Source organism: Ascaphus truei, chromosome 3, assembly GCF_040206685.1.
Source record: "Ascaphus truei isolate aAscTru1 chromosome 3, aAscTru1.hap1, whole genome shotgun sequence".
Classification (NCBI taxonomy): domain Eukaryota; kingdom Metazoa; phylum Chordata; class Amphibia; order Anura; family Ascaphidae; genus Ascaphus; species Ascaphus truei.
Genome location: NC_134485.1, coordinates 358,861,947 through 358,877,937, shown reverse-complemented (window position 1 = coordinate 358,877,937; position 15,991 = coordinate 358,861,947). Strand labels below are relative to the sequence as shown.

Genomic DNA, 15,991 nt, shown 5'->3' with positions numbered 1-15,991 from the left:
AAAAGAGGCCAGCATTTAGATTCTTAGGCTACGGCCCAAGGGGTCACGGCTGCACGTGCGTCACAGCGTCTGAATGCGTGTGCACCCGTTTCAGCCGCGAACTGTGGTCTGTGGCTGCGCTTGCAGGGGAGAGCAGGAGATCTGACAGGGTGGGTTCGGCCATGACGTCACGTGGCTTGTTCACCCTCATTGGCTGAACCACCGCGGTGACGTGGCCAATGCTCGACCGCCGCGCCAAAAAAATTGTCTTTTGGCCGAGGCGGTCGCACGTCGCGCCTTGTGCGTGCACACACACGTGCCGACTGGGGCGTGCCCCATACAGGGCTGTGCTCTAGTGTGTGGTGTGCACGTTGTAGCGTGCGCAGCCATGGCCACTAGGTACCTAGCCTTAAAGTCAGAAGGGACGGAGGCTTCGTATCAGAATTATAAGGAATGTAACAAATGTTGCAAATGGGCAATCAAATTAGCAAAAATATCAAATGAAAAAAGGATTGCAATAGAAAGTAAGATCAACCTTAAAATGTATTTAAGTACCTTATTAACAAAAAAATTAGGAAAGAAAATATAGGACCTTTTAAGTGTGAGATGGGCAGGCAGATTATTGGAGATAAGGAAAAAGCAGAGGTATTAAACAAATGATTTGCCTCTGTGTTTACCAGAACAGAGAAAGGATAAGCAGAGCCTGAGGTTCACTCCTGAGAGGGAGAGTAGGCTGTGGTAAAAAAAAATCCCCCGATTACATGCACTCGCTACTGTATGGTGGAACTATGGTGGAATGTTCAGTATAATGATCTCGTTGTGATTGTATGAGTGACCACGAGTGAGTACTAGTCCCGGATCAGTTAGGATTGAACTGCTTATGAGTTAATATAAAACATCTTTAATGGGGTCCTAGGGACAAGTCAGTAAAATATAGGGACACAACACAACATAATTATGGCACAGTGACATGTAGAGAGAGCTCAATGCCCAACAGGTTGGGCTGTGACACCTAAGTAATGTGCTAATAGTGAGTGAGTCGCTACAGATGCAAATGGTGATCTAAAATGGCATTAGTATCATTCCACTATACCGCATTTCATCTGGACAATAGTGGGATTGACCGCATGGAATTCGTTAGTCAGTTTTAGTTACTGATAATGAGCGTTGATTCGCTGTGCATCAGTGGCTGTTAGTGATCTGAAGGGCAGCCACTACTGGTCAGTAGGTATATTGTAATGAGGCAGGGAAGCTGTCTCTGGCTGTGAAAAGGGCTAGTTAGTGCTCAGAATCCATGTCTGTATAGTAGCTTGTATAATGTTACTACTGCTTTATATACTAATGCAGGAGGCTATAGCGACAACACATGGTTTGTGTTGTTGACTGCCAGTGTGTCAGTGGGGGACCAGTAGGTGCAAAACGACTATCCCTTGTATGAGGGTTAACTGTGATTGGACATGAAGGGAGGGAGAGGGAAAACCCTAATATATTGCTGTTGCAGGGTACATGCAACTACACACACGGGTTTCTTGACAAGGCTTATTTATTTAGCCTTAAAAGATATACAGCACACAAAAACAAAAATAGCTTTTCATCAGCAAACAAAAGAAAAATGGCTTTTTCTTCAGCAGACAAAACAAAACAGTTTCTCTTTAGCAGACAGTATAAAAATAAGGCAGCTACCCTTTTCTATGCAGGAGACAGGCAGTTCATAATTCATGTACTTTGCTAACAGACCTTGTATCAGTAATCTCTTCAGTAGCTTACTCCTCTCTCCTCAACAGCCAGCCCCATGTGTCTACAGCCTGGGGTTTTAACACACCTTGATTAGGCAGCTGGGATCCAACTAATTGTCCTGAGGTTCCCAGCTGAAGTTAACCTAGTCACTGCTGCACTGCAGACTAGACATAGGTCTGCCAGGCATATAGCTGGTGGCTTTTATTTACCCTGTCACAATTGCCCTACTGTTTAGTGATGGAACTGGGATCCTGACACCAGACAGAGTGTTTTTTCAGCCGTGACTGCACTCCATTGCTGCAAACCGGTGCTCACAGTGGCGGTACATGGAGAGAAGAGAAACCCAGATGACAGCTGTGTATCCCTGTTATGACCAGGACCTCCGGATATACGTTTCGCTTATAGCGGCTTTTTCATAGGCAAAAGGGCTACACATACATGGCTGTCAGCTAGGTTTCTCCAGTCTCCGGGTAACACCGCCGCAAACACAGGTTTGCAGCAATGAAGTGCAGGTAAATAATACAGATAAATGTAAGATTATGCATTTGGGAAAAAAGAATAAAGGCAATTTACAAACTAAATGGGGATAAATTAGGAGAATCCTTGATGGAAAAGGATTTAGGAATGCTTGTTGACAGCAGGCTTAACAATAGTGCCCAAAGTCATGCAGTAGCTGCAAAGCAAAGGTATACAGGGATATACTAAATATGTAAACATGGAAAGAATGTTGATCTAGTGATTAATCTGATTGCCAATATTTGGAGTCAGGAAGGAATTTATTTTCCCCTATATGAGATATCATTAGATCAGCGGTGCGCAAACTGGGGGGGTGCCCCCATGGGGGGCGCAAGATTGTTTAGGGGGGGCGCAAGCGGCGGGTGGTGAAACCTGGTTTCTGCAGGCTGGCAGACAACAAATCATGCTGTGCGAAGGCGGGTGCACGAACAGATGGGCATGCGCACAGGCGGACGCGCACACGGACAGGCAGGGGGACAGGCGGTGCTGGCGGCCAACATCATGGTGCGCGCGGGGGCTGCGGAGGTACAGCGTCTGAAGAGAAATGGCTCCAAAGAGGCCAGGGGAAGAGAACGCACCGGTGCAGTGACATCAAACGCGCTGCATGTCTGACCGGCTCTGTGGAGTGTTTGATGTTCCAGTTGCAGCTGCACGCTTTGCTGCAGCTGCTGTGTCTGCTGCTCCTGGAGGGGAGGGAAGTTCTGGTGGGGGGGAGGTGGTTCCCCTTTCAGACCAATGAGCTGCACACCCACTGGTAGCAGGGCCTTCCAGCACCTGGAGGAGCCGGAGCAGGCCCCTGCCTCATGATCACCTATCCCCAGGGAGCTCCGGCAGGACCAGGAAGAGATCAACCCCCCCAAGCTAAATGACGGAGGGATGAAGGTCAGGCAGGGATGGCAGAATTGAGGGGCTTGGGAGGAGGATGCGTTTTGGGAGGGCTGAGGCCTATTCTTTGGGTCAGGGAGGGTCACTTGGGAGTATTGATCAGCAGGGGAAATCCATCAGTAACCCCCTTGAGTTTGGTTATGGGGATCCCTCATCCCTGGGCAACATTTAAAATGGAAATAAATAAATAATACATAATACTGGTAGGTAGGAGTGGATGACACTGGGGAAAGCAAATGAGAGAAAAACAAAAGGGAGGGGGAGGGGAAAAAAAGGGGGGGGGAGAGGGTAGGAAGGTAGCAAAGAGGTGGATAACTGCCCCCTCAAATGTATTGCCTTTGTGCACCAGAAAAAAACATATTACCAGATGCCAGCAAGCAATAAAATAAACAGTGATCCAATACTAGTATACTGCCTGTGCGCACACCTGCAGCCCAAGCTATTTGTGAACTTGGCTGCAGGAGATTGTAGACGCGTGGCGGATGCGTCACAAAGCAGGTTCACCCTCATTGGCTGAACCAACTCACATGCGCTGACATAATGTGATTTTGATTACATCAGGAAAGAGGGGGCCGAGAAATTTCATGGATGAAAAGGGGGGCTCGGTATAAAAAGATTGCTCATCCCTGCATTAGATGATATTTCACTCGGGGGGGTTTTGTTTGCCTTCCTCTGTATCAATATACTGTAAGAACAAATATAGGATAATGTATCTGTTGTCTAAATGTAGCATTGGTTGAACTTGATGGACGTATGTCTTTTGCAACCTCATCTACTTTGTAACAAAGTAACATACAATACATGAAAGTGCTTACTCCTCACAAACATCCTGACTTTCCATAGACTGTCTAGAACAAGCTACAGGGGGGTGCGGGATTTACAGAGGCCCTGCGCGCTTCCCCTCATTTACCTTGACTCCAATGGCTTCTTAAATCGCATCGCCATGGCAACGTGGCGTCAAATGACGCCGCTAGGTCATGGCAACGTGACATCCTGACACTGCCGCAATAGCAAAGGTAAGAGGGGGGGGGGGTGCAGAGAGAGGGGAACTACCGGCAGGGGGCGCAGGGAAAAAAGTTTGCGCTCCCCTGAGTTACAGCACCATAAAAGTGGAGCTGTAGAGGCTTCTTCCTGAAGATAAAATAAATTAGGGATGTAAACAGTGCCTCACTTCTTCGTTAACACTTGAGTGGAATAAAAGAAGCAAATCATATTTTGGGTGTTACCAAGTTCGGATTTTCTGATAAGATTATTTTTCATTATTCAATCATCAAAGTAGCTTTTACAGAAGAGAGATCCCAGGGGTTTTACTTACATTTGGTGGACATCCAGCATAAGCCATGCTGAATTAATGGCTAGCCTTGTCAGCACTGCAGAGTGAATACCAATTAAAAATAACGTCAAATGCGTTGAGGAGTAGAATGCAGTGGAAATCATTTTTTACAATATTTAAAAAGAAAGCACCTTGGCATATTTAAAAGCTTGGAAAGCTATTACAATCTTTATCTAATCGCTTTAGAGATTAGGTTATTTCCTGGATCTAGGTACATTGTCCACAATTATTCTATGTAAAGTAATTATGTCATCATTAGAGAAACAGACACTGTGAGGAATAATTAGTATCTGATGGCCGTGAATTTCAGAGGACCCGGGGAGAACAGAAATATATACATTTTACACAAATGCAAATTAATAAAAGTTTCACTTTAAGGGAAGATTAAATATTTCTAAGGAACTCAGTTAGATATGTTGATTTATTTGTATTTATTGCCAGCTATATGTGACTGCCCCTTTAATGGGTAATTCATATTTCTCACAATAACATACATTTCTAAGCTACCTACCAATGTTATTGGCTTCTCTAAATGAATGTAATAATATATTTGGCAAACCGAAGACATTATTTTTCTAAATGGCCAGTCACCCTGTAATTCACACTGGCTGCCAAGTCAACTGATTCCGTAAACCTTGGCCTATTTTTAATTGCGCCCATGATAATATCACATTGAGCATTTCCTCTTGCTCAGAGGACCACTCACGAGGAAGGAGATGGTAGGGATGTCTTGATCAAATGACAGTGACATAAAACAAATGGAAATGGCTCAAACATAAAACCTTCCCTACTTTCAAGTTGCCAAATTTAAAACACAAATTTGGAAAAATGTTTTAAAATACTTTTAGGTATCCAGTAATAAAATTTGTCAAATAAAAATATCACTGAGCACATACACATCTCACAGGTCTGCAATCCTGCTTTTCCCCATTATCTCATAGCATACAATGCTTCCACTGCAGCCAGGGATTCTGGGTAATGACATGCAAATGAGCACACAGTGTCACCTTTTGCTTCTTGTCCATTTGATTTATGGCCATATGTACTTAGCAGGGATGTTCCTTAAGACACTTCCCATCATCAGAAGATATATTGTGCAGTCCATGTATCTTTCATCACCAGAAAGCAAATTCCGGAACAGCACTTAGTAAATTTGGGCCTTAACCCCTTCAACATTTCACTGCCCGCTTGTTTAATATTGTGATAGGCGGGGCTTAACCTTTTTTAAATGAATTCTGATTGGCACAATCCAGACTTTGTGCAAGCATAAATTGGGGCTCTATCGCATAGAAACTCCCTGATCGCTTAGGTCCAAATTTACTACGGTTTCTATGTGTCAAGGCAATTTTGGACCAATACCAGAGCATTTACATGCTGCACCTGTGTATCAAAGCCCTTTGCTCCAATTCAGCCTCATCTTGCAACCTGGAGAGTGTCAGTCTGAGGAGTTAGGGAAGAGTTACATGGTCACATATTGTAATAAGATGTATCCTATTCTGCATGTTTGTGCAGAATTTTTTGCCCCTTTTATTTGTCAAAATAAATCAGCAATATCTTTGATGTTGATACAAAAATCACAAAGTGATGTTATGTCATAAGGCACCTTCCAGCTGATTGAATAGGCTGCAAGGTATATAGCTCCGTTTAGTAATATGACCCATGAATGGTTATTTATCAAAGTCTCCAGGCTGCTAATCTGGGCCAAAATGGGCAAAAGAACTGCACCAGATTTACCAAGGAGATATACTCCGTTGGCTCTAATGGAGAAAAGATCCTGATAAATTTATTGCAGTCTTTGCATCGAGGAGACTTTGATAATATTTCAAATATTCTAATTGTTTTTACAATTGGAGAGAAAGTGTAAGTGCATTAATGGTCTATGAGCCAGCTGTTATTGTAGATTCTCTCTCAGGTATCCTATTTAGTAATGATTGCAGTAAATCTGTTGTAGCCAGAAAGGAAACAGAAAGTTGTGAGTTTCGCCTCTAGTCTAAAAGGTTTTTCTCATTTTATTTGCAGGAGGTAATAAGCTGAAGAATCAGCATTTTCGTCTAAACTGGGCTTGGATATCCATAGAGAAGGAATACTACTTGGTAAACGAGGACGCCAAATATCTCGAAGTTACCCTGAACCGGAGAGGTTACCTAGGAGAAACCTCATTTGTTAGTAAGTTATTTTTAAATTATTTATATTTCTTATAAAAAAAAACAGCACCTATTGTGTTTGTACATGAAAAACAGACCTTTGTAGACATGATGAGGATATCTATCACATTTTTACATCTCTGGGAGTTATGTATCAATGTCTCCCCGCTGCAAAACTAGTACAAAACTGGACACATTTTTTTTCACTAAATGCATAAAAGCAAATAATCACCTTCTATCCAAAGACACCTTTCTCTCTGTCAAACCTGATGTTTTTTTTGCTCCAGTTTTACCTGGTTTTGCAGCGCAGGACCTTGATACATGACCCCAACTGTACACACTTTTACGTTTATGACAACCTCTCGTTTAGGTTCCTTAGACGGTATCAGATTTGCAACAATTGAATTCTAATTAAAAAGTAGAAATTCCATGTAATAAAATAGACTCTGTGTTCATGTCGCTGGTAGAGAAATAAGCATGCAGGTATTAAAGGAATAAAACAAAGCCGAACAAAACTCAATATGAATGGAGCGCTTGCCAGCCATGCTGCTGTGAACTGATTTTTATCAAGCAATGACTGGCCTGCATATTAGCACTTCCCTGCGAGGAGGCTACTGTACTTCTTTTCAATCTTGTTGGCAGTCAATTAAAGTTGATACAAGAGGTGTTGAAAACCAATCACAGTGTCCAATGAGCCAAATGGTAGAAATGAACACTATCATGTTTTACAGCCTGACATGTTTTTCTGACTGCTGCTGGTTTTTTTTTTTATCCCATTCTGTGTAATCAGATGGTACATGAGTTACAAAATGCTTTCATGATCATTCACCAAGCAAGAAAGTAGCAGATACAGTAGTAATATTTGGCAATGCTTTTTTGGCCCATTGGTTTTGTAATGTTGATTGACAGTTTATATAATAAAAATAACACAATTCCAAGGTTAACAGTGTTTATTCTTTCGCCAGGTAAAATGCTGAAACATCATCATGTAAAGAAAAATAATTCATCAAACTACAAACACTTACATGCTAAAAAAAAAATGATGGGGAAAATTGGGTATTCTCCTAATAAGAAAAGAAGTACAGTAGTATGTAGTATTGAAGTACTGCATACAGAAAGATCATATGAGACTTAACAAAAAGTACACTAAATAAAAAAATATTGTGGCTGATTGTTTGACTGATTAAAAAAAAAAAACACACACACACACACACACACATATATATATATATATATATATATATATATATATATATATTTATATTTATATTTATAATCCAATGCACAGCCGGCACACCATTTGCAAGTAAATAAGTTTTGGTGCTTATCCCATAAAGCAATAACACACCATACGATACCGGTTGCAACACGACATCAAGGGACAGGACGCAGGTAAGTAAATCATAAATTTTCAATATTTGATAGAAGACACAAAAAACGACGTTTCGGTCCCCCAGTGGGGGGCACCAGCACCACCTGGAGAAAGGTCCCACTGGGGGACCGAAACGTCATTTTTTGTGTCTTATATCAAATATTGAAAATTTATGATTTACTTACCTGCGTGCTGTCCCTTGATGTCGTGCTGCAACCGGTATCGTATGGTCTATATATATATATATATACACGCACACACAACAGTAAAATCAGCGCTAGGACTAGCACAATTGGTGAAATTGTATTTAAAAATAATGTGCAAAAATAATTAATTGATATAATGCAAATGAAGTATTGAAAAGGGATATTGTGCCTGTAGGATGCAGCTCTAATTAGGATATGCCTATCCAAAGAATATTGAAATAGAGAAAAAAAGCGCAATCCTACATAGCAATTGACAATATTGGGAAAATTTATTGTAAAACAACAAAGGCTTGGTTACTGAACATAAATACTAAAAATACACAGACAATAAATGTATATATAACAAACACAATTAGAGGAGTAATCCAAGATAAAAATAAATTGGTAAAATACCAAATAAAATGTCTAAAAAGTCTATCGTGTAGGAGTGTATTGCAGATCACTTGTAGCATAGAACAATATCAAATAGAGGAGAGTAAAAAAGCCGTGTATAGTTTCATTTGCATTTTATCAGAATTAAAAAGTCCTTTAACATATTTCAGTGACTTCCCATTACCTTCAAAATAGGTAGGCCCATATTTATTAAGCAGTCTTCTTCCATAAGACCTGTTCGGAAGCTGGAAGACATCTTAGAGCCCATTGACTTGAATGTGCTGTAAGGTGTCTTCCAGCATCAGACGGTGTCTTATGACAGAAGGCTGCATATAAATACGGCCCATAACGCAAAGTTAGCTCGCCGTTATTATCATGCTTGCCCACGACCTTTTCATAGAACAATGAAAACTTTATTTGAAAACTATTAAATATGCAATTATTATTAGCTCACTTTGGACCTCGATGGGACTGCTGTTTAACACCTGTGAAGATTGAAAAAATGATAACAATATAATCATGAAAACTCAGATCTGGAGTTGCTTAGCAAATATTACATTTAATGTATGTTAAGAAAAAGTATTTTGTTATTTTAAAAAAAAATGATTAATTATTTCTTGCTGATTTTCCTTAATATGTGCATGAAATATTAATACATAAATGATGTACAAAAATCCCATAAATGATTTTAATAAATATCGTTTTATCAGGAAAAATAATGCAATTGCTAAATAGAGGCTTATACCTGAAAGCAATGAAGGGACTGATTCCCACGTTGGTGGACTGCCTGGGAAATCAGCACTTACAGAATATGGTTTCACTAATGCTACGCATTTTACAGTTGCATTGTAGTTAGAAAATTTGATCTAAAAACAAATTACCGAGATACCATATCTGGTCAAAAAATTAAATCAATCATATAATCCAGCCGTTTGGAAAATGCAGCAAGTAACCAAAGAAATGAGTATAGGTCAAAAATTCCACTTCAGAGTTTAGACTTGCCTTATTGCCATAAGGTTAAAAAAAGAACTTATACTATATGAATTATTCTTTTTCTGTATAGATTTCTGAATGTATTGTATGTCTGTTGAAATATTATGCTGTTAATAAAGTACCCTAACTATACCGTTCACTACAATTGAATGAAGGTGAAAAATTCTTGACATCTTCCTATTTGCAATTCTCGAAAGGTATTGGCACAGTCGATGGGACAGCAGAAAAGGACAAAGACTTCAGGGGGAAGGCCCAGAAACAAGTACAGTTCAACCCAGGTCAAACGACAGCAAGCTGGAGAGTGCGGATTCTGACTGATGGCGAATATGAACAGTCTGAAACTTTCCAGATTGTTCTTTCAGAGCCTGTCATGGCTGCTCTTGAATTCCCAGAAGTGGCAACTGTGGAGATCCTTGACCCCGGAGATGGTAAAAACGTATTTCCATTCCAATTGGGTGTCGTTCTTATTTTATTTTTTATGAAATACTTAAGAATAACTACCTGGTAATCATTTTCCAAAGACAAATAGTGGATGGGAATACCATCCTCATATAGAGCCATTATTCTAGGAGAATAGTGAACATTATTAACAATTAAGGAAGCTGTCACTGCTAAGCAAAAAAAAAAAACAAGGGAAAAACTGCACACAAATATTGTGGTAAAAAGGCATAATAATTACATTTCATACATTATATAAGCATTCCCCAATGTATTGTTTGTCATAAAAAAAAATGGTAACAAAAGGGAAAATTAATGATTTCCTGACTTCAGTAAATGGTCAACAGACCTGGACCAGTGCTCTGCTTATGTTTGCATTTGTTCTGTAAACCCATGTATTACTTGTCTTTTATAAAAAAAGAAATTCCAATATTTTTGTTAGCATCTGCCATCACAGCCTCTATGTGTAACAAATTCCCCATTTTCACTGCCTTTACTGTGAAGAAGGTTTTGCCTGGTTGGGGAAATCTCGTCTCCTGTAATCTCTGGGGATATTTGGGTTATTCACATGCCTATCGAAGCACTATCACATTGAACCTCCAATTGAGTTTAATGAGAATTTCTGAATGATAGTACCCTGCTTGGCACTATCACAGTTTAATTAATAACTAACTACGACAATTCTTTTACAGTTGAACTCAAATGCTCCTCTTTGCATTTTTGCATCTCTTTTATAATGAGAATAATTTTAATTTGAATATCTATGCCCTTTATTATTTGGTGGTTATTCTATGAGCTTTACGCAGAGGAAAATATATGCTCTGCTCCTTTCCATCTATACTGTACATACATCATAGTAGCCTTTGTACTGCAGCTGCTCCACAACCATGATAAGTCTATCTGTCTCTTCTAAATAAAACAATAACCCTTTCCTATTAAAGAATGACCTAACAGTAATGTGGTCCCATTAAGTTTTGAAATGTGAACTCAAACTGCTTTTACAACATATTCTCTCTCTACAAAATGGTGTGAAAAACGAGGTGTCATATTTAGAGAGATAGAGAAGAGCTGGTTCATTTAAAATTTGAAGGGGATTCATTTAAAAGCTTAGGAGTGAAGAAGTGATAAAATGATTGCTAAATGTAAGTTAGAAGAGATAGCTGATAATGAAGGCATGTGCTGGCATGCAGCCCGCTCAACATCTGGTCTTTATTTCTGGACCATGTTCAAAAGATGAAAGTTATGTGCCTTAGTCCTGGGCTGCTGTGATTAGGAGTCTGTGGGAGAAGTCCATACTCTTTCGGTTTGTTTTTTATTACATTTCCATGATTAACACCTCGATGTGTCTGTAAAGGATACTTTGTAATAGTATGTATTTCATTTCTTTATAAAGAACACTAATAAGGCTAGGTCCCCGCTGGCTGCTGCAGCACCCACTATGGCTGCAAGGGGTGGCCGCCGCGCTGCCCGCTCCGTTTTTCCTGCAGACAGCAAAGTGTAAGCAGAACTAGCGATGGAGCGCTAGGCCACGCCCCACGGTAGTTCAGCCAATGAGGGCGAACCTGTCGGTTGACATCATGGCCGTGCCCCCGTCACTCCCCCCCTGTCTTTCCCCCTGCAGCTCACTGCAGACTGGGGAACTCAGCTGCACACGCCGCCAGCCTGACAGGTGCGTGAGCAGCGCAGACAGCGGGCCGTAGCCTTAGGAGCACATCTCAGACAAATTCCCCAAAGATTCCTTACCCCATAATCACAGCATACAGTGCTTCTGCCATGAAATGGAAGTACTTTATGCTGTGTCAAGTGGAAAAGCACAGCAAATTGCTTAAGGGTGACCACATTATCTTCTATGGTAGATGACTTTAGTTTAAAAATGACTCCCCTTAAGTGATTGTCCTTTTATTACTAAATATAGCTTAATTGCCTACGTACATTTTGATTTGTGTAATAATTATTTGTTCTGTCAGAAATTCAATCTGTGCTCCCATGACCATAAAAAGCATAAAGAGGCAATTAGGGTCTCCCCCCCCCTCTCCACCCCCTCCATTTTTCATTTTAGATTAGAAGTTCCTCGTAGCAGAGACTTTTAATTTACTACGTGTACCAGTATGTTGTGCACTTTGTAATATTTGTGTATGTTATATTGTTACGAGGGGATAATTAAACATTCAAAATAGTATGCAACAAATTACATATGATAGATTACAGTGGAGTGGATACTTTAACGTATTCTACTTGATGCTCACTATCGGAACAACCAGAAGTGGGAAGGCATTTCATACTACACTATATGATTAGAAAAAATGCTGTATGGCGCTCTAAAAAATAAAAGCTGTAAATATGAGTGCCAATATATATAAGCAAAGTCTTATGTGGAATACCCCTCCAATAGGAAATAATAAGGATGGGTAAAGCTGTCCCCAAAAGATGTATAGCTGGTAAAGTGAAATCCCACGTAGCAATGAGGTAAGGATAACAAACACCCGCCGGTGTCCAGCACTAATAAAACATCTGTATATACAGGGGAAACATAAGCAATAAGTATCCTTGTAGCCAAGTTACAAAGGTGGGGAACAATGTAATGGACTCACATGAGATGCAATTCCTCTGGATGATTGAGAGCCAATGCGTCCACCGGTCCTGGGGTCAAGTGTGCCTCCGCCTGTAAGGATCAGCAAGCAAGAAGGGAGAGAAAATGGAGCACTACGTCCAGTGCTTGCTTGCAAAAATAACAAGGGTGCGGTCCCACGATAACAAAATGAAGTTAATTGGATCAAAGAAACAAACAGCACACCTACGCTTGTAGCCCGAAACCCTTGGGGTTTTTTGCAAGCAAGCACTGGACGTAGTGCTCCGTTTTCTCTCCCTTCTTGCTTACAGTATATGATTGTCTTTTGTTGGCTTCTGGGAAATGTATGGTTCCCCCTAGTTACTTAAAGCAGCAATTCCCCCCAACCCCCCCCCACCCCCCTCCACCGCCCCCCACCCAAATATTTTCTTTTTACCCTAGAAGAGCAAGGAGGATCCAGCCTAGCTCAACCGGAGGCTCCCAAGTCCAGGGAAACCCCAGTTGCCATTTATTTAACTTTTAATTTTGGGCAGTTTCTAGCAACAACAACAAAAATTTCAAATATAGCTGCCATGATCACCAAGAGAAAATCGCAACATCAACTCGTGAAGTTGCATTTTTGTATTGATCGCCAGGGAAACAACTGAGCAGAGTGGCCATACTATTGTATTTGACCGGGAAAATAAAAATTAAAGTCACTGACAACTTGGTGGTCCATTGAACCACCAACAGTATTAACCCCCTACCCCATCTGAGTCATTATGGTTAAAAAAAAATATATGCCCCCCCAAAAAATATATTTCTACTTTTAGTTTGGTTTGTAAAGCAAATCCCAGCCAGGATTTATAATTTGTAAAATGATTTAAAAAGGAAACAGGCAGGATTGCACATTTAGCTTCACATTTATTCTTCTTTATGGAAAATGTAAAAAGGCTTTCAATAGAGAATGAACAGAGCAAGACCAACATTTCGAGCATTTTGAGATGCTTTGAAATATTGATATGAATACCTATGACATGTAATAGCAATATTAGTATGAATATTTCGGCACTTAGCTGACCCATGATGAGGGGAACAAATCTATTTTGACACGACGCCCCCTAGTCGACAGAATTCAATAGTTGTTGCACAATAATCAAATGCATCAACTGCAATTCACTTGTAGTTAAAGTAATGCATAGAGTTGAACACATGTGTCACCAAAGTAAACAAGTCAGGTCAAATGTTTCCCTTTTACACAAAATGTTTTACATAATATGTCAAACTTCACCTAAACATATAATTGTGAATGTGCTAGGTCACCTGGCCCACTATATACGGCCATTTTCAAGAAAGTGCACAAAAAATTCTGGCAAAGCTGGCGAAATATTTTCAGAGCAACGTAAACAATAGGATGTGCCATTGGATTAATAAAACCTGGATTTTCAGAGCGTACACAGGATCTTTTAGGTATGTGTAGCCCGTTTTCTGACGCTCCCAAAGGGACTACGGGTAACTGCACGCACCTGTGGCTCCAGGAGATCTGAGCCTCCGCTAGCTGGGAGCCTGGGGTAACACTTATACACTTAATTAGCGCAGCGCCTCCACTTACCCAGGATCCCCGTGATGTGAGATTCCCCTGGGCAAGAAACATATGCACACACATATATGATGCAACCAACTTTACTATAATGCGCAATATCTTTGCACTCTATATTATAGCAATCAACGCATAACACGTAACCTAACACATAACCTTATAACTCTATATGAACCATGGCAATAACACAGAATGCATACACTTATACTATAACACCGTGAACGAATAATGTCCTTATAACATCAGTGGCTCGGCCACACCCGTAGGGAATATTGTCCTGTACAATAGTGGCTCAGCCACGCTCTTATGAGTATGTCTCTGTCCCGTCACCGCGTGCCCCACACACCGTGTCCATGTATTAAGTATAGAACTATAGCTGCGTGTACTTAGGCCTTCGGCCACTTCACTAGTGTCTCCAAAGAGTTATGCCTAAGGCGGGATCAGCGCCTGTTGACCGGTGTTGGTGCACTTGACGTAATTAATACCTTCCGGTCACGGCGGTGACCGGTACCACTTCGCAAAGGATCAGACGCATCCGTACCTTGACCTCCGGATGTTGCGGTGTCCAGCCTTCTGGTCCCAGATGACTGCAACCACCGCAACTCTGTGCTCTGTCTCTATCCAGTATACAGTAAGGTGACAATACTTCCACTATAGGGCGTCCCTGCAGACTGGGACTCAGGGTATGCTCCTAAGGGCCTGCGGGGATAGCTGTCCTATGCAGGCGGGTCACGGACCCCCTGCACTCTCACTACCTCCTCCGACTCCTTCCAGATCTCCTCTGACTAGCGTGGTCTCTCCCCCACGCTTCCCCTTTCCTGTTTCCGTAAACCTAGTCTTCTGATTGGTTCCTCCCGTCAGGTGACCAGTCTAGGGCTCATGGGAATTGTAGTTCCCCCACGGAGCCTTTCCTTACAGGCCCGTCGTTCGCGCGCTTCCATTGCGCACGCGCGACCTTTCCACTTTTTCTGTTCCCTTGACAAGGTTGCGCAACAACATGGCGGCGCCCTATACTAGCGTGCCGCCGCGGAACCTGCCACACTCCCACTGAGCGCATGTAGGAGTTCCTAACACATCCCTACATACTCCCCCTTGCAGAATCCAACGTCCCCGCTTGGGTCAACTTACATAACTATACACAGAATGTTATATAATAAAAATGATACAATATAAACGTGATCTTACTTATTTCATCTAGATCAAATTGCACATTTCATTGAACGTTACAGCAACAGAATGCACTCTGCTGCGAGCCACTGCTGAGCCTCATAATGGGGTGCCCCAAATTGATCATAAGCCATCCTCATAGGAGGTTGACCAGTTCTTTGGCTTCGGCGAAGTTGCTCTTCAGCTACCTCTTCAGGAGACTGGTAAGCCTCGTTTGGCATTTCCAATTCTACCCTTGAGGGGCTTGATAAATCTACAAAGTCTCTTTGCGGTACAAAGCACGGGCTCTGCGGGTCTAGGGGCTGACTCACGGGAGTCAGCGTATCTGTCGTTGGACCAAGGGGCTCTTTACCCGTAGCTCCTTCGGGAGATGCCCCCGCGGCCGGAAGGCCCCTTTGAGATGTTCCCTCCATAGGATTCTCAGAGGTGGCATTTATTACAGTCTCTGGGCCATCCTTTGTACTTTCAGCTTCCCCATCAATTGAAACAGTGGGTACCTCCAATTCGTTGTCCCCTACTTGAGGTATGGGGAGCAGGTGATTCCTATGCCATACCTTTACCCGGCCTTCGGAGTCCTTGATGCAGTATACCGGGAGGCCAGGCATCTGTGATTCTACCTCATACACCCCATCTCTCCACCGATCAGCCAGTTTGTGCTTTCCGGGAATGCCTAAATTACGGAGGAGAACAGCATCCCCCGG

General features: G+C 41.7%; 1 protein-coding gene across 1 annotated transcript in view; it reads left to right on the top strand.

The window, feature by feature from the left end:
- The window catches only part of FREM2 (FRAS1 related extracellular matrix 2), a 210,593-nt gene that overhangs the window by 94,221 nt on the left and 100,381 nt on the right, over positions 1-15,991 (top strand). The window contains exons 3-4 of the mRNA XM_075593184.1: positions 6,470-6,616; positions 9,735-9,965. Of these exons, the coding sequence (XP_075449299.1) occupies positions 6,470-6,616; positions 9,735-9,965 (378 nt within the window). The remainder of the gene's footprint in view (positions 1-6,469; positions 6,617-9,734; positions 9,966-15,991) is intronic.